This window comes from Mixophyes fleayi, chromosome 1, assembly GCF_038048845.1.
Source record: "Mixophyes fleayi isolate aMixFle1 chromosome 1, aMixFle1.hap1, whole genome shotgun sequence".
Taxonomy (NCBI): Eukaryota; Metazoa; Chordata; class Amphibia; order Anura; family Limnodynastidae; genus Mixophyes; species Mixophyes fleayi.
The window spans coordinates 410,480,815-410,507,998 of NC_134402.1; the positions used below are offsets into that span (position 1 = coordinate 410,480,815).

Genomic DNA, 27,184 nt, shown 5'->3' on the forward strand with positions numbered 1-27,184 from the left:
GTGGTAATATGGTACTCTGGTAGCAGGGTGATCACGGAACAGGAAATAGCAGATGATGAGATGCTCAGGAAAGTCTATGACTAGCAGCACTGGCAATATGGAGGTAGTAATACACGAGGAACTGTATGGACAAAGGACACGTGAAGGTAGTCAGTGGTCTGCGGTAGCAAGTTGTACCTCTGCTATAGTGAGGAGGAATGTCCAACAGAAACGAGGGGGTGATGAGAGTCAGCGGTCTGCGGATAGCAAGTTGTACCGCTGTCTGAGTGAAGGAATAGAATCCAAGTGGAGGTATCCGGGGAGTCAGTGGTCTGCGTTAGCAAGTTGTACCACTGCTATGTGAGAGGATACTGGAACAGATGAAACTGGAAACAGGGGTCAGTGGTCTGCCACCAGCAAGTTGTACCACTGAATATATATGTGAGGAGGTGCACGGGGAGAGACTGCAACACAAGATATACACGGGCACCTTGACTTTGATCCACAGTAATATGCACAATATAAATGTATAGATGACTGAACAACACTGCCAATATAGAAAGTCTCTTGAAGTAGTCCAGCACGAGATAACACAGTCAATGATGGCAATAGACTCAGCGGATAGCACACTCCAGAGGAGAACCAACACAGTCCAGCAAGGTATGCAATACACAGCAAAGTCAATGAGAAGTATGCATACTGTGGTTCAGGAGAAGGCAGTCAGACAGGAGTACAGAGATACCTGAACGGCAGGAGGCCGGCAGGATGCGAAGTCCCTGGATGGGTGAAGCGGTGGTCTAGTAGGTGCAGCGCACAGGTAGGTAGACCAGCAGGGAACACAGGAAAGCGTGGAGAGCGGATCGGCAGTAGATGGATGAGTAGCGCTGAGGAGTAGCAGCAGCGGGTCTCTGCGGGAACACGGAGGTAGCCAATAGCAACCAGCAGGTGCAGTAACGATGGGACACGGGAGAGCAGAGTTGAACTGGAACTGTTGATCACGGAGAATAGCGGGTAGCAATAGTGGCAGCAGACTCAAGGAAACACGGGAGAGTTGACAAGGACTGAAGACTGAAGCGCACAGAGGCAGCGGATAGGAATCAGCCAAACAGTCACGATGAAACACAGACGGGTTGCAGGTTGAAGACTGTAGTGCACGGAGGCAGCGGATAGGAATCAGCTAGCAGTCACGATGATGAAACACAGACGAGTTGCAGGTTGAAGACTGTAGTGCACGGAGGCAGCGGATAGGAATCAGCTAGCAGTCACGATGATGAAACACAGACGAGTTGCAGGTTGAAGACTGTAGTGCACGGAGGCAGCGGATAGGAATCAGCTGGCAGTCACAATCATGAACAGGTGAGTGGAAGTGAATGAAAGACTGTAGTGCACGGAGGCAGCGGATAGGCATCAGCTAACAGTCCCAATAATACATGGTAGAGTTGAAGTGGTTAGAAGACTGTAGTGCACGGAGGCAGCGGATAGGAATCAGCTCACAGTCACGATGATACAGTAGATGGTAGAAGTGGTATGGGAACCACAGTAGTAGAAGTGGTTTGGAAACCACAGAGGTAGAAGTGGTTTGGAAACCACAGGAATCAGCTGGGCTGAATAAACGAGGAAACACAGGAACACCTTCAGAGACTCATGGGGAATGAGACTCCAAGATCAGGCAACGTGGTGTTGACCACAGGTGCTTAATATAGGGAGGTTGCCTGATCTGCCAATTAAGTTAAAGGAACATACACTGAAGGTTTAGAAAGGGCTGCGCATGCGCAGTCCCTCAGGATGGAGGACGACCACGGTTCCTAAATGTCCGGGAAGAAGCACTCACAGTCCGGTGAGTGACAGTACCCCCCCTTTTAAAGGTGGGCACAGAACGCCTGGAACCGGGCTTGTCCGGATTTTTGGAATAAAACTTCTTCAGAAGGGCAGGAGCATTAAGATCTTCAGCTTTGATCCATGAACGCTCTTCAGGACCAAAGCCCTTCCAATGAACGAGGAAACGGAGGACTCCTCGCGAAATTTTTGCATCCAATACCTCAGTAATCTCGAAATCCTCCTCCTGATGAACTTGAACTGGCTGCGGTGCTGAGGGAGGAGTCGAGAAACGGTTGATGATGAGAGGTTTGAGCAAGGACACATGGAAGGCATTGGAAATCCGAAGATTCTTAGGAAGAAGAAGTTTAACACATACTGGATTGATAACTTGAATGATCCTATATGGACCAATAAAACGAGGGGCGAATTTCATAGATGGAACCTTCAAACGAATATTTTTGGTAGATAACCAGACACGATCTCCAATTTTTAGTGGTGGAATAGCCCGCCTCTTCTTATCTGCGAAAGACTTATATTTGTTAGATGTCTTCTTTAAACAGGTTTTGACCTGAGACCAGATGTTTTTGAAGGTCTGACAAGCAGTCTCCACAGCAGGAACTTGGGTGGGCGGGAGGGCAGGAAATTCCGGAAAAGACGGATGGTGACCGTAGACCACAAAGAATGGAGTTTTGGATGATGACTCATGGTACATGTTGTTATGGGCGAATTCAGCCCAAGGGAGCAATTCTACCCAGTTGTCTTGGTTGGCTGAAGAGAACATCCTAATAAAAGTCTCAAGATCTTGATTGACTCGTTCCGTTTGTCCGTTAGATTGCGGATGGTAAGACGATGAGAGTGCTAATCGTATGCCCAAGGTTTTACAAAGGGCCCGCCAGAATCTGGAAACGAATTGTACTCCTCTATCTGACACAATCTCAGACGGACATCCATGGATGCGGAAGATTTCTTTAATGAAATGTTCAGCCAGAGTAGACGAGGAAGGTAAACCGGACAGAGGGACGAAATGAGCCATCTTCGAAAATCTGTCTACCACTACCCAAATAGTATTGTGATTCTTACTTGGTGGCAAATCAGTAACGAAATCCATACTAATATGGGTCCAAGGCTTGGACGGAATGGGTAGTGGTCGCAGCAACCCTGCTGGAGTTCTGCGGGAGGATTTGAACTGAGAACATAAATCACAGGAAGCAATAAACTCTTTGACGTCTCTCCTCATTGAAGGCCACCAGTAACTTCGAGAGAGAATCTCAAAGGTCTTGTGTTCACCGGCGTGTCCAGAAAAACGAGAGGCATGGAACCACGAAAGGATTTTCCTCCTCAGAGTAGGAGGCACGAGGGTCTTCCCAAATGGTAGCATTTTGGTGGATGAAGCAGCCAGAGAAATACATTTGGGGTCTAGAATAGCATGGTTGGGAACCTCTTCTACATCAGAGGACGTCACAAAAGCTCGAGATAAAGCGTCAGCTTTCTTGTTCTTAGCGGCTGGTTTGAAGGTTATAATTAATTCAAAACGGGAAAAGAAAAGAGACCATCTTGCTTGACGAGGGTTCAAGCATTGAGCAGATTGCAAATATGACAAGTTCTTATGATCCGTGAAGATCGTCACCGGATGGCGAGCTCCTTCCAACAAGTATCTCCATTCCTCTAATGCAGCTTTGATGGCCAGCAACTCCTTGTCCCCGATAGTATAATTTTTCTCTGCGGGCAGAAGACCCCGAGAGTAGAAGGCACAAGGATGTAATTTTTGTTGCTCCGAGCGTTGGGAGAGAATGGCTCCTAAGCCCACATTAGAGGCATCTACTTCTAGGAAGAAGGGGAGTGTCACATCAGGCTGTCGAAGAATGGGAGCAGACGAGAAGGACTCTTTGAGAATTTGAAAGGCTTGGAGAGCCTCAGATGACCATTGCTTAGTATTAGCCCCTTTCCGAGTTAGGGCCACAATAGGAGATGCAATGGATGAAAAGTCTTGAATGAAGCGTCTATAGTAATTGGCAAAACCTAAAAAACGCTGGATGGCACGAAGAGTAGTTGGCTGAGGCCAATGTAGTACAGCATTTACTTTGTCTGGATCCATCTTCAGGCCAACTCCGGAAACTATATACCCCAAGAATGGAATCTGGGGTAACTCGAATGAACATTTTTCCAATTTACAGAACAATGAGTTTTTCCGTAGTCTGGAGAGGACCTCTGCCACATGTTGGTGATGAGAAGGCAGGTCCTGTGAGAAGATCAATATGTCGTCCAAGTAGACAACGACACATACATATAATAAGTCCCGAAAGATCTCATTGATGAAACCCTGGAAAACAGCGGGGGCATTACACAGCCCGAAGGGCATTACTAAATATTCGTAATGCCCATCTCTGGTGTTGAACGCGGTCTTCCATTCGTCACCGGAACGGATTCTAATTAAATTGTAGGCACCACGAAGATCCAACTTAGTAAATATCCGGGCTCCCTTGATGCGATCAAATAGCTCAGTGATCAGCGGAATGGGATACCGATTCTTGATAGTAATGGCGTTGAGTCCACGAAAATCTATACAAGGGCGTAACGATCCATCCTTCTTTTTGACGAAGAAGAACCCAGCTCCAGCGGGAGAGGTGGAAGGTCGAATGAACCCACGCTGGAGATTCTCCTGTATGTACTCAGATGTGGCTTGAGTTTCAGGTAACGAGAGAGGATAGACCCGACCCCTGGGAGGAGTCTTGCCAGGTAGAAGGTCGATCGGACAATCCCAAGAACGATGAGGAGGAAGACGTTCAGACTGAGCTTTATCAAACACATCGGCAAATGAAGCATACTGAGGAGGGAGTCCCGGGGAGGAAGATGAGATGGAAGATTGCTGTACTTTAAGAGGAATAACTTGAGAAAGACAACGATGGTGACATTCAGACCCCCAAGACGTAACTTGAGGGGTGCGCCAGTCAATCTGGGGAGAGTGACACTGAAGCCATGGAAGGCCTAAGACAATCGGACTTGTCGTAACTGGAAGAATTAAAAACGAAATTTCTTCATGGTGTAGTACACCAATCTGAAGGGTTACTGGAGACGTACTCTGGGTGATGAGACCATTGATGAGACGTGATCCATCTATAGCCGTCACAGTAATGGGTGTTTTTAAAGTGATCACTGGTAGGGACCATTGATTCACTAGTGATTTAGAAATGAAATTTCCTGCTGCTCCGGAATCAATCAATGCCTGTGACTCAAAGGATTTGGTAGCAAAGGAGATCGTAACATCAAAAGCGCAGACTTTAGATTTCATAGACAATGGAGAGGACTCCAGGGACCCTAACTTCACCTCTCCAGAACTAGTTAGGGCCTAGCATTTCCCGATCTCTTAGGGCAAGAGCTGAGCATATGCGTGGAATCAGCACAATAGATACAGAGTCTATTCTTTACTCTTCGTTTCCTCTCCTCTGAAGATAATTTGGAACGTCCTATCTCCATGGGAATCACAGAGGATGGAGCTGGACGAAATTGAGGGTTTGAACGAAGAGGTGCTTTGACAGCCGTTGTTTTCTCAGACTCTCTTTCACGAAATCTCATATCCACACGATGGCAAAGAGAGATCAAATCTTCTAGTGACGAAGGAAGCTCTTGGGTAGTCAGTGCATCTTTAATTTTATCGGAGAGCCCCTGCCAGAAGGCGGCAACTAATGCTTCAGTGTTCCACTGAAGTTCAGAGGCTAAGATCCTAAATTGAATGACATACTGTCCTACTGTATGGGAGCCTTGTCGCAAACGAAGAATGCTGGAAGCAGCGGAGGTCACACGACCTGGTTCATCGAACACACTTCGGAACGTGGAAATGAATTTGGCACTATCTTGTAGAATTGGATCGTTTCTTTCCCACAGAGGGGAGGCCCAAGCCAGGGCTTGTCCAGAAAACAATGAGATAAGATAGGCCACTCTGGAACGATGGGTAGAAAAATTTTGAGGTTGGAGTTCAAAATGGACTGAACATTGGTTAAGGAAACCTCTACAAGTTTTGGGGTCCCCGTCATATTTTGACGGAGTAGGCAGGTGAAGCGTAGGAGCTGTAGACACCTGGGATGGCACTGGGGAAACGGAGGAAAGCACAGGAGCTTCAATATTAGCTGTAACAGTCTGTCCAGATGTTCCTTGGGAGGTTAACAATTGGTAACATTGAAGTAACAGCTGTTGGCGAGCATCCTGTTGCTCCACACGGCTGACCAGATGCTGCAGCATCTCTTTAGCGGTAGGTTCCGTATCTGGGTCTGTCATGGCCTGATCTTACTGTCACGGGCACTAGGAGTCTTTACCCAGGGATCACCAGGTGATAGGCTTACCAGAGCAGTATAGGTGGTAATATGGTACTCTGGTAGCAGGGTGATCACGGAACAGGAAATAGCAGATGATGAGATGCTCAGGAAAGTCTATGACTAGCAGCACTGGCAATATGGAGGTAGTAATACACGAGGAACTGTATGGACAAAGGACACGTGAAGGTAGTCAGTGGTCTGCGGTAGCAAGTTGTACCTCTGCTATAGTGAGGAGGAATGTCCAACAGAAACGAGGGGGTGATGAGAGTCAGCGGTCTGCGGATAGCAAGTTGTACCGCTGTCTGAGTGAAGGAATAGAATCCAAGTGGAGGTATCCGGGGAGTCAGTGGTCTGCGTTAGCAAGTTGTACCACTGCTATGTGAGAGGATACTGGAACAGATGAAACTGGAAACAGGGGTCAGTGGTCTGCCACCAGCAAGTTGTACCACTGAATATATATGTGAGGAGGTGCACGGGGAGAGACTGCAACACAAGATATACACGGGCACCTTGACTTTGATCCACAGTAATATGCACAATATAAATGTATAGATGACTGAACAACACTGCCAATATAGAAAGTCTCTTGAAGTAGTCCAGCACGAGATAACACAGTCAATGATGGCAATAGACTCAGCGGATAGCACACTCCAGAGGAGAACCAACACAGTCCAGCAAGGTATGCAATACACAGCAAAGTCAATGAGAAGTATGCATACTGTGGTTCAGGAGAAGGCAGTCAGACAGGAGTACAGAGATACCTGAACGGCAGGAGGCCGGCAGGATGCGAAGTCCCTGGATGGGTGAAGCGGTGGTCTAGTAGGTGCAGCGCACAGGTAGGTAGACCAGCAGGGAACACAGGAAAGCGTGGAGAGCGGATCGGCAGTAGATGGATGAGTAGCGCTGAGGAGTAGCAGCAGCGGGTCTCTGCGGGAACACGGAGGTAGCCAATAGCAACCAGCAGGTGCAGTAACGATGGGACACGGGAGAGCAGAGTTGAACTGGAACTGTTGATCACGGAGAATAGCGGGTAGCAATAGTGGCAGCAGACTCAAGGAAACACGGGAGAGTTGACAAGGACTGAAGACTGAAGCGCACAGAGGCAGCGGATAGGAATCAGCCAAACAGTCACGATGAAACACAGACGGGTTGCAGGTTGAAGACTGTAGTGCACGGAGGCAGCGGATAGGAATCAGCTAGCAGTCACGATGATGAAACACAGACGAGTTGCAGGTTGAAGACTGTAGTGCACGGAGGCAGCGGATAGGAATCAGCTAGCAGTCACGATGATGAAACACAGACGAGTTGCAGGTTGAAGACTGTAGTGCACGGAGGCAGCGGATAGGAATCAGCTGGCAGTCACAATCATGAACAGGTGAGTGGAAGTGAATGAAAGACTGTAGTGCACGGAGGCAGCGGATAGGCATCAGCTAACAGTCCCAATAATACATGGTAGAGTTGAAGTGGTTAGAAGACTGTAGTGCACGGAGGCAGCGGATAGGAATCAGCTCACAGTCACGATGATACAGTAGATGGTAGAAGTGGTATGGGAACCACAGTAGTAGAAGTGGTTTGGAAACCACAGAGGTAGAAGTGGTTTGGAAACCACAGGAATCAGCTGGGCTGAATAAACGAGGAAACACAGGAACACCTTCAGAGACTCATGGGGAATGAGACTCCAAGATCAGGCAACGTGGTGTTGACCACAGGTGCTTAATATAGGGAGGTTGCCTGATCTGCCAATTAAGTTAAAGGAACATACACTGAAGGTTTAGAAAGGGCTGCGCATGCGCAGTCCCTCAGGATGGAGGACGACCACGGTTCCTAAATGTCCGGGAAGAAGCACTCACAGTCCGGTGAGTGACAAGGAGCCAGAAAGCATACAAGTTGCTCTGACACTCACCAAGTGTCAGAGTGAAGATTAAATAACCAGGTAAGTTTGAATTCCCCGCCCAGAGTTGCGGTCATGTGACTGCCGATACCCGGAAGCATGGCTTCCAACATCGAGAACGGGAAGCGCTGGAGCGAGGAGAGGTAAATCTGTGACAGTACCCCCTACACTAAGGGTGAACTCCGAACACCCTAAAAAGGCTTCATAGGAAATTTCTTATGATTTAGTTTGAGCAGACGGTGAGCATAAAGGCCAGAAGCTCTAACCCAGGAGCGGTCCTCAGGCCCGTAACCCTTCCAGTCCACCAGGAATTGTAAAGAACCTCAGGATATACAAGAGTCTAAAATCTGTTTTACCTCATATTCAATCTGGTCCTGATCAACAATAGGAGGAGGGATTCTGGAAGGAGTGGAAAATTTGTTGGTAAGCACCGGCTTCAGCAATGAAACGTGGAAAACATTAGGTATACGCAGGGAACAGGGAAGACTTAACCTAAAGGCCACTGGATTGATGACCTCCGAAATTGCAAAAGGCCCAATGAACTTTGGAGCTAATTTCTACCGAGGAACTCTCAAACGGATGTTTTGGGTGGATAGCCATACCCCATCTCCCATAGCCAAATTTGGACCAGCTCCTCTCCTCTTATCGTATGATTCCTTAGAACAAATGGCAGATCTCTCCAAATTAATCTTGACTTGTTCTCAGATGTGTGAAAAGTTTCAAAATATAGAATCCACTGCTGGAACCTCGGAAGATGATATCTGAGAGAAGGTGGGTAGTCTAGGGTGACAGCCATATAGAACAAAGAAGGGAGAGTTTGAAATGGCCTCGTGATAATGATTATTGTGGGCAAACTCAGCCCATGGGAAAAGATCCACCCAGTTATCCTGATTAGCCGAAACATACATCCTTAAGAATTTCTCTAACTCCTGATTAGTTCTTTCAGTCAATCCATTGGACTGTGGGTGGTACGCAGAGAAAAAGTCGAGTTTGATTCCAAATTTGTTACAAAAAGCCCTCCAGAACCTTGATATGAACTGGGGTCCTCGGTCGGAAACAATGTGTAGTGGACAACCATGGAGGAGGAATATCTCCTTAATGAAAATATCGACTAATGAGGAGAAAGCCGGGAGGTTTTTGAGAGGAATAAAATGGGCTGTTCTAGAGAAGCGATCAGTTACTACCCAAATAACTGTACATGATCTGGGAGGAGGAAAGTCAGTGATGAATTCCATGGAAATTTGAGACCAGGGATACTCAGGAAATGGTAAAGGAATAAAGTGTCCATAAGGCCTCCGCCGAGAAGACTTGCACATTTGGGACAGGCTGCAACAAATCTTTTTACATAATCATGTAAGGACGGCCACCAGTAATTTCGAGATAACAAATCCCAAGTTTTGCAAATACCTGCATGGCCAGAAAAGAGAGAACAATGAGCCCATGGTAGGAGTTTGGCACGAAGATGAGGTAATGAAGGTCTTGCCTGGAGGACAATTTCTGTTAAGGTGTGTAACCGCTAGTATATGGCTAGGGTCCAGAATGAGTTTACTCTCCTCCAAGGGTTCCGCATCAGCTGGATCAAACGAGCGAGATAGGGCATCTGTCTTGAGATTCTTCACTCCACAACGGAAGGTGATATTGAAATCGAATCTGGAGAAGAATAAGGACCATCTTGCTTGCCGAGGATTCAGACAGCGGGCTGTACGTCAGAATAACAGATTTCTGTGATCAGTATAGATAGTTATAGGAAATTGTGCCCCCCTCCAGGAGATACCTCCATTTAGAAAGGACCAATTTAATGGCCAGGAGCTCCTTATCGGCATTACCATAATTTTTCTCAGCAGGTAATAGGCAACGAGAAAAGAATCCCCATGGATGGAGTTTTCCAGAAGGATCTCGCTGTGATAGGACAGCTCCAGTGCCAACAGATGATGCATCCACTTCAAGAAAGAAAGGGTGTAAGCAATCAGGCTGTTGGATAACGGGTGTTGAGGAGAAGAGAGCCTTAAGTGTACTAAAAGCTTCAATAGCTTCAGAAGGTCACACCTTGGCGTTGGCAGTCTTACAGGTTAATGCCATGATGTGTGCCACTTAAGTAGAGTATCCCCTTATAAACTGGAGATAATAATTAGAGAATCCCAGAAATCATTGAGTAGCTTTAAGAGCAGAAGGTTGGGGCCAATCAAGTATGGCCTTCAGCTTAGTGGGGTCCATCTGTAGTCAGGTCCCAGAAATGATACACCCCAAGAAGGGTACTTGCTTCTGCTCAAACGTACACTTTTCCAATTTACAGAATAGACGATTCCTTCTGAGATGAGACAGAACCTCAACCACATGTTTGCGATGAGATACCAGGTCGTTGGAGAAGATGAGGATATCGTCCAAGTATATGACCACAAATAGATACAGAAGATCTCGGAAGAACTCATTCATAAAGCCTTGAAAAACAGCAGGGTCTTTACATAACCCAAAGGGCGTGACCAGATATTCGTAATGGCCGTCACGAGTGTTAAATGCTGTCTTTCACTCATCCCCCTCCGTTATGCGTATGAGATTATACGCTCCTCTGAGGTCAAGTTTAGAAAAAATGGTGGCACTTTTAATGCTATCAAATAGCTCCAAGATCAAAGGCAACGGGTATCGATTTTTCATGGTAATGGCATTCAGGCCTCTATAGTCAATGCAAAAATCTTTTTTTTACAAAAAAGAAGCCTGCACCAGCGGGGGAGGAGGATCTCCGAATAAAACCCCTTTTTAAGTTTTCCTGAACATACTCCTCCATGGCATTAAATTCAGGGATGGAAAGAGGATATACACAACCTCGAGGAATGGGTTTGCCAGGAATGAGGTCGATACCGCAATCCGAAATTCTATGGGGGGGGTAATTTTGTAGCTTCCTGTTCACAGAAGACATCAGCGAAGGACTGATAAGGTGCAGGCAGTAGTGACAGGGAAATTACCCTGTGATGCTGAAGAGAGTTTCTGGAAACCACCTTCTGAAGACAGTGTGAATGGCAATACTGCCCCCAAGACAAGATATGACCGGATTGCCAGTCCAAGGTGGGAGAATGGAGGCGTAACCAAGGGAGTCCTAGAATGACTGGGTTGGTAGTTCTCTGGATTACTAAAAAGGAAATATTCTCTTGATGAAGTTCCCCAATCTAGAGAGTGAGAGGAGTAGTACAAACTAGAATAGAGCCTTCAGAAATCCTACCCCCATCATTGGCCATGAGAGAGATGGGTTGTTTTAAAGGTTGGGTGGGAATGGAGAATTGCTTTACCAAAGCGGCTGAGATAAAGTTACCCGCGGCTCCAGAAGCGATAAGTGCAGACTGAGAAGAGGTAGAAGATCCCATCCGCAAGAGAATCGGAAGAATATGGCTATCCTTACTTTGGAAGGTAGAGAGAGACTGACTAGGAAGGCCCAATGAAACCTCTCCCGAACTGGTTAAACCTTGTTGTTTCCCGCACGCTTTGAACAGGACCCTAGGGGATGACAACTCTCCACACAGTATAAACACAATTTGTTTTAAAAACACCCTCTCCCTTTCTTCAGCCGTTCAGTGAATTCTTGCTAATTGCATAGGCTCCTCAAGAGGAAGTACGGGCGTCTGGAAATTGGGAGCCAGACGAACCAAACTGAAACGTGATTGCTCTCTCAGAATTATGTTCCTTGAAACGTAGGTCAAGCTTGACATCAAGTGATATTAGATAATCCAGAGATGTGGGAAGCTCCTGTGAAACCAACTCATCTTTTATACGGTCTGAATGCCAGAATGTAGCCACGAGAGCCTTGTTATCCCAACGAAGTTCTGACACCATAGTCCTAAATTGGACAGCATACTGACACACAGACTGGATTTCCTGGCGTAAACGTAATATACCGGTAGCAGCGTTAGATACCCTCCCAGCTTCATCGAAAATCTATTTGAACATAATTGTGTAGAATGGGGTCATTCCTGTCCCACAAAGGCGAGACCCAGGCCAAAGCTTGACCAGACAAAAGGAAATCACATAGACCACCTGTCACGAGCCGCGGTGGTACGCCACATCCTGGCGTGATCTAGCAGGCGGGCGCGTGCTCTATTTCTATGCTCTGGTTTTATTCTTTGGGATTATCCTTGTTGCATAGATGCAGGAGGGTGTAGTGACATCCTCCAACACCAGGGGGAGCTCCTATATGATTTAAACTGGTTCACTTTTATTTTTATACATGCTTCCTGGTTATCTTATCACCTATGCTAGTTCCCAGCTAGTAATTAATTAGCAGCCTCCTGAGGCTCATTGTCAGCCCTGTCATCCTCCTTTCTGATTTGTCCATCATAGTATTTAAGGCAGTGAGGACTGGGCCTCACTGCTGGTTATAGTTCCTGCTCTGTGTATACTTACCTGCTCCCTGCTCAGTTCCCCTTCTCTGCCTTTGGATTGATCTTGCTGTGTATGACCTTGGACCGTGTACTGGACTCTGCTGTATTGCCTGTGACCTCGATCTCTGCCTGTTTCCTAGATTTGTTGTTTGCCGCCAGCCCTGACCTTTTTGCCTGGACTTCACCACCGCTGTATGCTATTTCACAATATCCCTGGGTTCTCCCCAGTCAGTACACATCTCACGACCCTCTGTCTGTCTGCAGCCAAGTCTGTCCCCACCACTAGGGGCTCCAGTGAACACCAGACTTTCGGAGCAGATTCCGGGTTTTGTTGTACTGGCTGGAGGGGTTCCTGACACCACTGGTTTTTTTAGAAGGAAAATTTCCCTGCAGAAATTCAAACTGAATGAACCATTGATTCAGGAATCCTCTACACAGTTTAGGGTCCCCGTCGAACTTAGGGGGATTAGGTATGCACAACTGAGATAGTTGCAGCCGCTGTAGGAGGAGGGTCGGAAGCAGAGACCACAGATGCTGAAGATCCAGAAGCCGCTAAGGTATTCTGGATGGACTCTGGAGGAATTTTGGAAGCTGCTCTTGATTTGCTTCTCCACTCTTCCTACCAGGTGCTCCAAGAGATCCCTTGCTGCTGGATCCATGGTCAGAGCAAACTGTAACAGAGTAGCTGGATCTTGTCACTAATCTTGATTGACACTAGCTTACCAGAGGTGCGAAGTCTAATGAACTCCCCAGTGTTCCCCAAGAACCGCTGCAAGGCGGAATGGGCTTAGCTGCCGGGAGCCCGCAGGTCGCGGTCCTCTGGTCTGCCTCAAGATGTAGTATTAGCAGAGAGGGTGAGCAGGTAGGAAACAGTCGGACAGCCGGGACTGTTACACAATTGAGCAAACGTAGTACAGAATCAGCGGGCAGTCTCAGCATGAAGGATTTCCAGGTTCGGTACAGACAGGCGGCAGAGGTACAAGACAGGAGACAGAAGCCACGTCAAACAAGCCGGGTCAGGAGCACAAGATAACAATGGAGGAGAGTCAGCAAGCTGGGTCGGTACAATAAATCCAGTAGAAACAGAATGGTCACACAAACTGAACTGGTACACAGGATACAGGACCGGAACAGAGGAGTCACAGAGATGCACAAGGAATCAAGAGCCAAGAAGCATACAAGTTGCTTTGACACTCACTGAGTGTCAGAGTGAAGATTAAATAGCTAGGTAAGTTTGAATTCCCCGGCCAGAGTTGTGGTCATGTGACCGCCAATACCCGGACGCGCGGCTTCTGACATCTAGAACAGGCGGCACTGGAGCGAGTTGAGGTAAGTCTCGGACAGCTGTATAGGAAGGTGTTTTGTAGTAGGAAGAGGAATTTTATTATCACTTTATAGGTCACTAGGAAGACCTCCTCTTGAGTAGTCTGTATTGTACTGTCCTGGAGGCCCGGTCTACAAAATTATATCGATAAAATAGACATTATGAGAAGGGCTATTCCAATGGTCCATGGGCTGTAGAACAAAACTTAAAAAGAAAGGCTTCAAGAGCTGAACATGTACAGTTCACGAAGACTGAAAGTTAACGTAAGAAGTACTTTTAATACTTAAAGGGTGATAGATCCATGAAGTAATATTCCAGCAGTTTTGGTAAATGAATGCAAAAATGCACGAGACGAGTATATGGCTATTGTTAGGATTTAGAAGGAAATTATTAAGAAAAACAAAAACAAGCACATACACAGAAAAAGGACAAACTAGATGGACCAATGGGTTCTTTTCTGTCATCAAATTGTACATTTATGTTTTAATAGATGTGTAGAATCGGTCGTAAGTTCCTTTTACACTAACATTTGAATTCTATATATAGCTTTGCTGACCCCTAATTCTCCAGATAATCACTATTTATGATCTTCTATATGTGATACAGCAACCAACAGCTGTCAGTCAGTCATTGCTGTGCCAGGGTTTCTGTCCGTTACTTATGTGTTGTGACATTGCTTCTCTTCTATTCCCTATCTATAAACTCAGCCATTTACTACACTATCAATCACCCATCCCATTTCCATTTATTTTGGAGTGGCAAAATCATAATCACGACTGCTTTTCGTGGAGATATAAAATCTCACATCAGTGCAAATTACCATTAAAAGTTGACAGGGGCAGCCAAGCTCCCCGATGATCCTGGAATAACCAACTCTTTCCCCGTTGCCAGCCAGTCTTGGATACCTTTGAGCATGCATGACCTTGCTTTGCCAGTTCACTCATACAGATTGGAACTGGAACTCGGACTTGGCTTCCAATTCTGATTTCATGTACATAAATATATATATTTTTTTATTTTTAAAAACATCTCTGGAACACTGTTGGGAAACAATGCTTTATTTAAATGAATAAAGAATTTCTCATTTATTATTTACTTCTATCGCCTTCCTGAGATGGTGATAGCAATAAAGGGTCAGCGGGGACTACCACCAGCAGTAACCTCTTCCTAGAGCGCCGGTGAAATGGATTATCTCCCAATCATACACAGGCCCACTAGTCACTAAAACATGTAAACAATACGAGTAGTTGTCTGTTCCTGTCCACGGTAAAATATATTGTAATAGTTCACCCATTATTCTTTGATAATGGACAATTGCACAGTACAACTTCTCTTGTACTGTATACTAGGTTTATCAATATCTGTTCTTATACTGTGTTATGTTAAATGTGAATATTTAAAATAGAATATATAAACCAGCAATAGAAATATGCCATGATCAAGTCCAGTGATTACTGCCATGTTTGGAACGATAGTAGTCACTTCGCCGACTACATAAACCCGACAGCAATTTGCCCTACACGAGAAGTGCGATGGAGGGTTGTACCCGACAGCTTAGAAAAGAAACTTGACAGAAATGCGGCACATCAACAGGCCGCCCGGCCAAAATAACGTCACTGTAGAGAGCGACACGCTCTTTCCTGGTATTAAGGTGGTCATTTAAGGATGCGCTGGCTGTACCAGCGTTAGAATGTAGAATGGTTTTAAAAAACATATTGTACCACCGGTACAGCTGGTGCATCCTTAAATGACCACTTTAATACAATGAATGAGTGTGTCGCTCTCTATAGTGACGTCATTTTGGCAGGACGACTTGTTCATGCGCCACAGTTCTGTCAAGTCTCTTTTCCAAGCTGTCGGGGGATAACACTATCGGTAAGCTTTAAAATCGCTCTTCTCGCGTAGGGCAAATTTCTGTCTGGGTTTATGTACTCGATATTTAGCACCCAACCCATTTGGAAATGGAGGGGAGAGGATGCCAAATGTCCACTTAGAGTGCACTATGGAACAGTCATTGATACAGATTTGCATAGATATGTTTACATTTACAATCTCTATTGCAAATGGCATATACCTAATAGTTACATAATGCAAGAGATGTAATTTTTTGGTAGCCTGTAAACTTGTAAGATAAGCTGCAATTTGTAGATTATGCTTTAAATCCTGGGATGTGCATGAGGATGTGCTTGGTTGCGAAAATAGAGTTCCTCCATTATGTTACACTGCTCAGTTATGGCTTAAACTATTAAAGTGAGAGGGAGAAGACATCGTGGCTGTCTTATTACCAGTGGCGGATCCAGGGGGGGGGCGATCGGGGCGATCGCCCCCCCTAGCAGGGGCTTGCTGCCGGCGGCTGCACACTGTGCAGGTCCGTTGGGCAGTGATAATGTGCTGCCCGGCTGCTTTGATTGTGTTTTAAACACAATCAGAGCAGCGGGACAGCACATTATCACTGCCTAATGGACCTGCACATACTGTGCAGCCGCCGGCAGCCTTAGAAGTTAGAAAGGGGGCGGGGCTTAAATCGCCCCCCCTATATCGCCCGGGGTAGAAAAAATTTCTAGATCCGCCCCTGCTTATTACATGCGCCAATTTTGGGTGAGAAACTTTTTATTACATTACTTATGAATCGTAAACCAATCACTTCTTGAAGTGCAAAATGGATGCAAAATAGTGGCCATTTAAAAAGTATTGGACAAGACCTAAAGACCAGCTCGGTCCAAAACTCAAGTTGTTATGCAAAGTAATAATGGCCTCTGCACAGAAATGAACACCCAAAAATCTCACTATGCAATAGAAAGTCCTGTTTCTGAACCGCTTTATAAAATTAGGGGCACTGGTGCTCCTTCCCTGTACTTTGCCAGGAATGCCCACACTCCCTCCCTTCAATATGTGTACCCCACTTGAAACACCATCAACTTGCTCTGGAAACCCATAAAGTTTGATGGAAATCTAGGCACACTTCCACAGTTGTGTTCTGTTGTGATTCAAATCAGAACGCAACTTGCATGTAGTGTAGTTCCGACCATATCCAAATCCAAGCGGATCTCAAGATGTGTTTTGATTTGAATCTGGCTGTACGTACGCTCTGCCTAAACGTTACTTGCCGTAGAAAGACACACAGAACAGAGTGCAGTATACGCACAAGTGTTTGTGCCCTATAAGGTTACATCAAAATGCATAAAAAAATTAGATTATAAAATAAACAACTATAAACAGTATAATCATTAATTAAAATATGGTTGGTTTACAAAAAAACTGTTTTATATTTATTTTTTTAACATTAAATATATAAATCAATGATGTTCATGATCTGTCTTACTTGCATACACATGGTCTGTGGTAGCTAGTGGCACACATATACGTGTGGTTTTACTACTTTTCTCTGTGCTACCTGTGCTCTGTCTCTCTCGCAAAACAAACTTGTAGTAAGTTTTGTTACAATATATATCTCATATACACACACGTTTATACCACATTTGGATATTGTAAAACAAGTATGGAGAGTATATGTTGTTGAGCACTTATCATGGAGTCATAATAATTACATTTATTTACGAACCTTACCTCCCTGTCTGGTTGAATTTAATAAATATTAACCAAAACTTTTACTGCCCCAAATAATTTCTCTCCATTTCCCTCCATAAAAACAAGAGGGGAATGGAGTGGTTGATCAAATTATTTAATATTAAGACCTTATTTAGATTAGAAGTAAATATTTCTAAAGTTTTAACGAGTGTTTAACAAGGTTAAAATATTTTTATTTTTTGTACTTGCAGCACAATTGGCAGAAATATACAACTTGTTCTACCAAGTTCATAGCCAGGTGATTACTTTCTGACACACTTTGGCATGAGTTGAAAGTCAATCAGAGTAAATACCCACTATTCATTCTAAAACCAAACTGAACTGGCCTCCGTTCCAATACTATGATGGAATAAGTAATAGGATGTCCTCAAATGGACATCTAGCTATAGGCAACATCTCCACTTTTCAAACCCGCCGGAAAACTCTCAGTTTGAGACATTTACCCCCTAATGTCTGTGCATTGTAGAAGAGTAACATCAGGTAGAATTGATGTTCGTATATGAAATGTTCAAACAAGTATACTGCTATATTTCCTTACAAATGCAAACATCTTAATTCTAGCCTTGGTAAATGTAACTAATACTGAAGAAACAATAATCCTAAGAAATAAAAGTGATGCTCTCTCCGGCAACTTCAACATTAAAATCAGAGGGGAATAAGATACAGATTATAGTAATCGGAGAGGGAGCTATATTAATTGAGAGTGATCAATTAACTTTCTATTCCAAGTAAAAGTACATGTGGGTTATACATTTCCTTTGAGTATTCTGTGTCTTGTACAAAATACAAGACACAGAAAATGAAAATGAAGTAGGACAATAAGGCGATTTTTTTTTTTAGCAACCAGTCAAAAAAAATGGATGAATCACAGCAGGATCTCACCAAACTACACAAAGTATAGACAGGGATGTACAGGAGATGCTGGAGTTAGATGCTAGATCGCACCTCTCAGTTCTCTGCTGTATTGGTATAGAGTTGGTATAGAGTTGACCATGCATAATGCTTATTCCAAGCACCGCATTGTGTAAGATCACTCTCCTGTATTTCCTCCAGCACCTGTCAGTCGCTATGTAGCGCTCACCTGTGTTCTCTCCAGCACCTGTCAGCTGCTAGCCTGGGTTGCGATTAGGAACATCATGTGACCCTGTGGCGGGTATCCGAATTAAAGGCAGGATCCGATATCATACCGGTGTCAGATCAACAGGTTATCCTCCTGACTACTCTTGTGTTCCTGGAGCTCTCTGTAGCTGCCCGCTGTGGCATTCTGCTTCGAGTCCTGTATTATTCCTCCGTGAGGTCTCCGCATCTGATCCGTGTACCGACTTGGCGTGTTAACCAACTATTCTACTGCTTACGCCAATGCTCCGCAGACATCTGAACCATGTACCGACTTGGCGTGTTAAATAACTACTTCCCTGCTTACTCCACTGCACCGCAGACATCTGAACCGTGTACTAACTTGGCTTGTTTAACCAACTACTCTCCTGCTTACTCCACTGCACCGCAGACATCTGAACCGTGTACCGACCATCTTGACTACACAACCGCTCACCTGTCATCCACCTTGCATACCTCCGGTCCACATCCAGCACTCCGCCTGCTCCGTTCTGCTGGTCATTACCTGCTCACCAGTGAATATCACAACCCTTTCAAAGGTATTTACTTTTACTCCTTGTACTGTCAGTTTCACCAATCTCACTCGCGTCTAGGGGCCAAACCAAGGACCGCAACCTGCAGTTCCCTAGCAGCTAAATCCATCCCACCTTGCGGTGGTTCTTGGCGAAAACCAGAGGCTGTTAGACTCCGCGCCTTGCTAGGTCCTTGCCAATCTAGACCGAGTGCATCCTGAACGTAACACATTGATTCATTGGACAATTTAACCAGAGTCAAATACATCTCCACTCTCAACTTGTATTTTTACAGACGTACCCCCCGCCCCCTTTCCCCTTCCACAACACACACTATGGAGGTACTAAATCTGACTGATAAATAAAATAGTAATAAGGATGATGATTGATGACTGGTTGAGGATTTGGGGAGGGACACACTGATCCATTATTCATTTAATTATTATCATTATTTATGTAACACAGCCTTTAGCAGATCCCCAGTAAAGTGTCTGTTCTTGTACAATAATAAAACGCAAAGTACAAGAAAATAACTATACTCTTGAGGTTCAAAATTAGACAAGATACACCAGTGATATTTCACAACTGTTCAATCCCTATTTTTAACAGACATTATCTGTGCTGAGAAACATTTTAGGACACAGATTTTCACAGTCATTAGTCAGTACTCAAACACGTCCATAGGCAAACCGAGGGGGGGGGGGTTCCTAGTGCCTAGAAACCCCCCTCCAAGCCTGAGGCACTGTATAATTGAGGTGGCTGGACCCTGCCCCCGCTTCACACAGCTCTGCTTGAACAGGGAGAGCTGTGTGCACCTAACAGTAGTGCACACAGCATTGCCCATGTATATTATGGGGATAGGAAGAGTTGGAGAGCAGCCAAGCACTGTCTAAAATTATAGCTACGCCCCCATGCATGCTGGTCACATCCACTGGTGCCGTGGTGTGGAAACCCCCCTCTACAAATCCTGCGTTTGCCCCTGACGTCTAAGAACAAACCTGACACACAGTTTCTTTTTGGGGATAAAACAAATGACACCGTCTCCCCAAAACACATCTGTCATGTCTAAATTAGAACTACTGTTCTGTAGTATGTAAAGGGGGATGTCTCAGCTTTTTCGGGTCCATTATGGATTTACCACTAAACAGCTATTACTGGGATATACTCTTTTTCAAGAATTCATACCTGGACAACTAGAAATAGCAACAAGAACTTGTAAAATGTTTCTTTCCTTTGTCCCCAGAAAGAAAGTAAGAGGTGACTTTAAAGAAGTAATCTAATGTTAAGCCCCATGGTGTTCCTATTTTTTGCTAAATGTACACAAATAGCTGTCAAACTTTAAAGAAATACATTAGCGTTCTAAAAACAGATTTAGATTTATTGTGGAAACTAAAAAAACTTGCAAAAGACCAACATTAACCAATGTTATTAACTCTTAAGGTAGAATGGTTGAAAAAGAGTCACTAAACAAACTTGTGGACAATTCAAAATTTGGCACAAGAAAAACAAACAAAAACAAGTGCGTTGTAGAAAGCTGCAGAATTATAGCAAGCAACAATACAAAGCAAATTCATACCACTGTATATATTCTCCCAAGTAGTAAATGATTTTAAGTAAGTATTGCAATCTGTACACTCGTTTAGAGGTAATCACGTCCTACAAGACAAATGATAAGAGATTTAAACACTAGGATACCACTTTGGTAGCAGGGGGCATGAAAGTATGTGCAGGCAAATGTATAGATGCCCCACAGAATAGAAAATATCTGCTTCACGCTATATAATTCAACATGTGGCACAGCGGTGGCGAGATTTGTTTTCCTAGTGTGCCATTCAAAAAGCTGCACAATCTCACTTGCAGACTCAAGGGGGAAAAAAAATCATAAGCACACTATTGGCTAGCTTTGGTTTACATCAGTGGTTTCCCATTCAGCACATAAGTGGGCTAGGAACACGGCAAAAGATTTACATAAAAGAGGGACTGTTAATATGTACTTGCTTCGCTTTATTGCATGAAACTGCCATTATGCCCTTGAGATAGATACTTGGATTTGTGCTGTATAACACAGCCGCGTTGAATTACAACACAAGTGAATTGCAGATGTGAATGTCAAAAGCGGAAACATGGATTTTCATGCACTAGATATCTCAGTCCACAGTACCCACAGTCAATTTACTAAAGGGAATGTGTGTATATATATATATATATATATATATCGGGAATACACTTAGCAACAAAAAGGCAGTCACTATACATTAGGAACAGTGAATGCATCATTCTACACATGGGCAGTACATTGTCATTTGAAAATAGGCCACATGGTTTCATACCCACGGCTGATGACAGAAAATGGCCAGGCAATATGGCACTCAATATGATGGAGTAAGTTGCTCAATAGCTCATAAACAGTATTGTAGTCTGTCAGCACCTGAGGAAGGGGTTCTTTTTGGAATTTAGTGTAAGCAGTTTTGCTAGCAGAAATAAAATAGGCATGAATCTGTAGTCCCATTAGCACGTTTGGTGCAACTGGTTAGCACAGTCAATCTGCAGTTAATTGAGCATTATATATCGGAGTGTATCAAGAACTTTAATTGCTGTTTTCAGACAAATTATTGGTCACTTATATGAAATGTGAAGCTTTTGATGTAGTGTTTGCTGCCCATCTCTCCTGAGAATCTCCATTGCAAGCTTTAGTAAACTTTATTTCAATTACCCCCAACAAGACATAGGAAATTATTTTGAGAATGTTAGACTACTGCCATCAGATTAATGTCATTGGGCAGAAGTAAAAAATCATCCTGAAAGCAGGGTCTGCATGTTCTTGCTTAGACTAGAGCTATCATTGTTTTTCTCCAAATTCATGAACAATGTTTTGGCATTGTGGTCTGACCCTCCTTTTATACTGCAGCCTGTATGAACAGCAGATATGATCTGACACAGTGATCAATAAGTCCAGTGCCTACAGTATTTTCTCAGCACTTTCATATGTCTCATCTAATCCAGAATATGGTGTGGGAAATTGTTCTAAAGCCATTAAGGATACTTGGGAGCAACCAAATCAACCCTTAAGGACACTTGAGAGCCCCCCCCCCCCCAAATAATCCTATTGCCATTACATGAATTTATGGCACAGATGTAATCATCACCATCAAGCCTAAAGTAGTAGTTGCCAAACTGTGGAAAAACTAGTTGCTCACCAGCAGTAGCTGCTGCCGGATTGGACGATAAAAAAGTATTACTAGAATGAAATGAATGATCTGGGAATTACAATACTATAAACTGCACAATTAATGTTAAAAAATGCACTATGCAGGGTTGCAGCAAGCAGACGGTGGCAAGCTGAGTTCTCAATATTTTATTTTTATTTTTCTAAATATTATTTCCAAGTTGTTCAGTGTATAAGAACCATTCACCTAACATCTTTATTTTCTCCTAAAACTTCCACAAGAAAAATAAGTGATAAACAATACTGACTAATTTATCCACTGCTGACAATTATACAATACTTTACACAAATCAGATCCTCTAACATTTACTTAAATCGGGATAGTAGAATGAACACTGAGGGGTATATTGACTAAACTGCAGGTTTGAAAGAATGGAGATGTTGCCTATAGCAACCAATCAGATTCTAGTTATCATTTATTTAGTACATTCAACAAAATGACAGCTAGAAACTGATTGGTTGCTATAGGCAACATCTCCACTTTTTCAAACCCACAGTTTAGTAAATAAACCTCAGAGTTTTCCACAGTGATCCTTTTCTAAATCAAAAACAAACCCCAAGCTCTGGTCGCGTTAATCAGGTAAAACACTCAGTACTGTGCACTAACACTGGAAAATATAGTAATGTTCAGCTGCTTTAATATTGGCAAACACTATTTTAAATTAATAATTAAATCAAAGATAGCTAAATATTACATGTGTTTGTGAGAGATAATCAATATAATTCATTACATCAATTAACCAAGATTAAATATGCCTTTGTGCCTCTCTATGTTAATATTTATGGAGCATTAAGGCTTCTCAGGACTGTAAACACAATGAAAGGAACATAACATATTTCAAATACATTCTCTTCTTTCTGACGAGACTGTCTGAATCATCATCCATATGGACGTCTAGACTTAAGTTTACAATTTGAATGGCATGAATGAAAAGCATGCAATAGAACAAAGAGTAATAAAAAAAACAACAACACTTACCCCATTTTGCCCAGAAAAGATTTTGCACTGAAGTGACCTAAAGAACTTTAAAATCTTTCTTCTTGCAACATTAGCACTGTTCCACGTTTCTTTAATCAGATTTTTTTCTTCTAATATTGTCAACCTCTTCTATCTTGTGTCACTCGACAGACAGGAAAAATGAAGTGTCTGGCTTTTAAATCCAAGGATAATTCCAAAAAGAGGAGGGAAAAAAAATAACAGGACCAAGAAGTTTTTATGTATATATAACTTAGCGTAGTAAAAAATAACACTTGTATATTAAAAAAAGTATATCCAACAAAATGAGTGAGCATTCATGTGTCTGCTTCCCCCAATGTCTTGTAGTTTGAGGCAACACTAGGAAGCCAGCCCAATGCTTATTCCAATCATGTCCTTCTTGACAAAGATCCGCTTCCCACGTTCCTCTTCCCACACACACAGACATATATACAGTATGCACCAGTATGACCAATAACTGCAGACCTCCCAAGTCTTCTTCCTGTGCTAGAACAAAGCCTCTCCTTCCTCTTGGGACTCCTCTGCAGGATGGATCCAGTACTATATAACACAATTAAGAAGTATCAGGAAGCAATGGAATATGGTCATCAGAAAATAACAGACACCTTCCCATACCTCCTCCCTCATTGTATATATTATATTAAAAAAACATATAGACATCATAATATCAAATATCAAAATTTATAAATCCTAGTTTAAATCGTAATAATAATATCAGAATGTCTAAATAAACAGAGGTGAATGTATTTGGTATTCAAGATGCTGCAGTGTGTTCATTTAGCTTAAATTCCATAACAGGGGTTAAAAGAAGTTAAATAGAGGGCTATTCTGTTCTGAAGGACTTCTTACAAAATAAATAAGTAGAGGGGGGTTCTTGGTAAATGGTAAATGAAAAGGAAGACCTGGTAAAGCAAAAAGAAGATGCAGATGATTGTGCATGAATGGTGTCCTTAGAATATACCTGTCAAGGGATCAAGGTGCTGGCAGCTAGTAGAAGAGCAGTCTTGGAGGGTCAGGAATCGCAGGATCTGACATTGAGGGGGCTGCAGATATACACAAACCCAGGCTCTCACCGGGGACACAGGCGGTGCCTTCAGCACCTCGGACAGCAGCAGCAGGACGCGATCGCTCGCAGCGGAGGTTGCAGCCTGTCCCCGGCCATCATCAGGACACAGCCAGCAGCCATCCTTCACCTGGCGGCACCAAGCATGTCTCTGAAACATACACACACACAGTGACAGGAGGAGGTGGGGCGGGGACAGGCCAAATAATAACCCCAGATCACAAGGACAGCGCCGCCCTCAGCAGCTGATCCAGGCCTGGCAGCTCTCTCCTGTCTCATCCCCAGGCATGTTATTGTGCTGTATGCGCTCCATAAGCCGCGGGGCTGGGACAAGTGCTTGGCCAGCCTGGCTTCCACCTTCCTGTGCCCTTGCAGCTGAAGCCATGCCAAGCGGGGTTTGCAGGGGTTAAACGCACCAGCCTTTGGCATAGCTGCAGAAATCCATGTATTCCACCGAGGAGACACATTATCATCATCCCTGTCTGCTCTACCCTCATCACAACGTGGAGGAATGCCTGGCCTCTTGGCACAGGGGGATACACTATAACAAGATTTGCTTTAACCGATAGATAATCAATGTTGCTTGTCAATCATGAATCCCCCTCCATTTCCCTTTCACCCACCATTTACCCATTACCTATCAGAAAGCACCCTGCTGACCTCTCTGGTAGCCCATGTAGTGAGCGCATATGTTTTATTACTTCAGTCATCTCCATCCACAGGTCAGCAGATAGGACTAGTCTCACGTTGTGTAATATAATTCATGCATTCGATAGGAATTTCCGCTTAGTATAAAGATAACCGCATTATACAGAAGCTTCACAAGATCTAATAATAATACATTCAATAAATAGCAAGCCTCACCTAATGTATTAATATATTAATTAGCAGCCACTAACCTTATACTGCAAATGGAGGCCCCAAATAAGAGATGCTGTATGTGCATATTACACATATTAGGCTGTGCACACTCCCCCATCTGTCACAATAGCGTTATAACACATGCACTATTTCTGTGTCAGTACAGTAGCAGGATACTGCATTGAATGACACTATGGAGTGTAAAACCCATTGGCCAGATCTATACAACTGTGTGTGTTTAGGACTAGTCTATACCCGGCGTATATAATGTGTTAGTATGTGTGTATGTCTAGTGTGTGTATATAATAGATGTCTAAATAATGTGCAGGTATATTGTATATTATTCAGAATTATTGCTTAATAGGCTTCTGTATAATACACACATACACTATAGTGCAGTGAGATGTAGGTGTATAATGTGTGAGTGTACACTATGTGTACATACTGTGTGTGTCTCCGGTGCACTAGCAGCACTGACCGCTGTCTGGATCCCTCTCCCGGTTACCGCGGCTCTGTGGCGGGGGTGTTGGCCTGGCAGGTGCCGTGTCCTGGCTGAGTCCGCTCAGACCTTCTCTCCATCCCTCTACTCCGGAGACATTTAAATAAGCACGTCATCCCGTTCTGCCCTCCGCATTGACGTCACCCCCGTGTGGGGGATGACGTCAAAGTGCTCGGCGCAGCCGGAAGCGCTCTCTAAATATGGGGAGAAAGGGAGAGGCAGGGAGCACAGAGGGGGAAGGAGATGTGGAGGGAGGCGAGAGAGGACCCTGGGATAACGCTTTGTTGTGCTGACCAAAATAGATGTGTGAGGAGACATGATGCAGCTGAACTTTAATAGAAATAACATCTAGGGAGAGACAACAACATTGTGTAATGTGTCTTCAGCCCACCCAAACACAGCATCATCAGCCAGGGCACATGGGTCAGTCAGTCCCCAGACACCTACATCTATCTATTTATCTATCTATCTATTTATTTATCCATCTATCTGTCTGTTTCTCTAACTGTCCATGTATTAATCTATCTATCTATCTATCTATCTATCTATCTATCTATCTATCTATATATTCATCTATCCATCTATAATCTATCCATTATTTATCTATCTCTCTATCAATATATTAATCTATCTATCTATCTATCTCTCTATCTATCTATCCATCTATTATCTATCTTTTATATATTTATCCATCTATTAGCTATCTATCTATCTATTACATATCTATCTATCTATTTATCTTTCTATCTATCTATCTATCTATCTATCTATCTATCTATCTATCTCCTATTTATTCATCTACTATCTATCTATCTATCTATCTATCTATCTATCTATCTATCTATCTACTTTCAGACTTCGGTCTTGTGGAAATACAAGTCCCAGCATTGTCTGTTAGCCTATACTAGCAGGGAATGTTGTGGCTTGCAGTTGCACAGTGATGGAGAGTAACATGTTGCCTATCTCTGGTCAAGGCTATCTCCATAGCCCATCTCATAGCCCATCTTATTTATCATCCTCATTTGCCCACATATATTTTAAATGACAGTGATGTTATCATTCCAACATACAGATCACACAGTGTACCTCTCATCTACACAAGAACACATCGTATCTATTTCTATTCTCCCCACCTATGTGAATCATTCATCATAGACATCTCTCATTCACACTACAGATATAATTCCACCTTCCTACATCTCACAGAAAAGATACAAGGTGTCTCAAAAAAGTAGTGTTTCACTATAATTGTTTACATCACAGTCTTTCAGGCTGTTTTCTGACCACAGCATATAAATAGTCACTTATGTCTCTAGCAAGCTGGTGCTTTATCCATAATCTATCAATATAGTTTTCATAGCTGTACATTTCTGACTACAATTTTCAAGGAACCTATACATTGCTGCAGAATATGACCTGGCACTTTACAAATAAAGGATAATAAAACTTACTTTAGAAGCCTTTAGTAACATCTTGCCAGGTATCTGCCAGCAATCATTAGTTCAGCACCATGGATAGCAAATCTATGTTGTTTGTTTATTCTAAGGTCCCATTTGTGCAGCATGTAAAGTTGACACTTGCCAGTCCCACAAGCACTAAGGAAACTTGGATTGCATATCAATAGAAGGTAGTC

General features: G+C 43.6%; 1 protein-coding gene across 3 annotated transcripts in view; it reads right to left on the bottom strand.

Moving 5' to 3' along the window:
• The window catches only part of HOMER1 (homer scaffold protein 1), a 102,922-nt gene extending 77,254 nt beyond the window's left edge, over positions 1 to 25,668 (bottom strand). For 2 of the 3 annotated variants that reach the window (XM_075182347.1, XM_075182330.1), the window contains exons 1-3: positions 25,531 to 25,668; positions 24,090 to 24,342; positions 23,111 to 23,668 (exon numbers count right to left, since the gene is read on the bottom strand). In XM_075182347.1, coding sequence (XP_075038448.1) covers positions 23,111 to 23,115 — 5 coding nt within the window. In that variant the 5' untranslated portion in view covers positions 23,116 to 23,668; positions 24,090 to 24,342; positions 25,531 to 25,668. The remainder of the gene's footprint in view (positions 1 to 23,110; positions 23,669 to 24,089; positions 24,343 to 25,530) is intronic. The other variant, XM_075182338.1, reaches the window with a different exon arrangement.
• Positions 25,669 to 27,184: the final 1,516 nt, after the last annotated feature.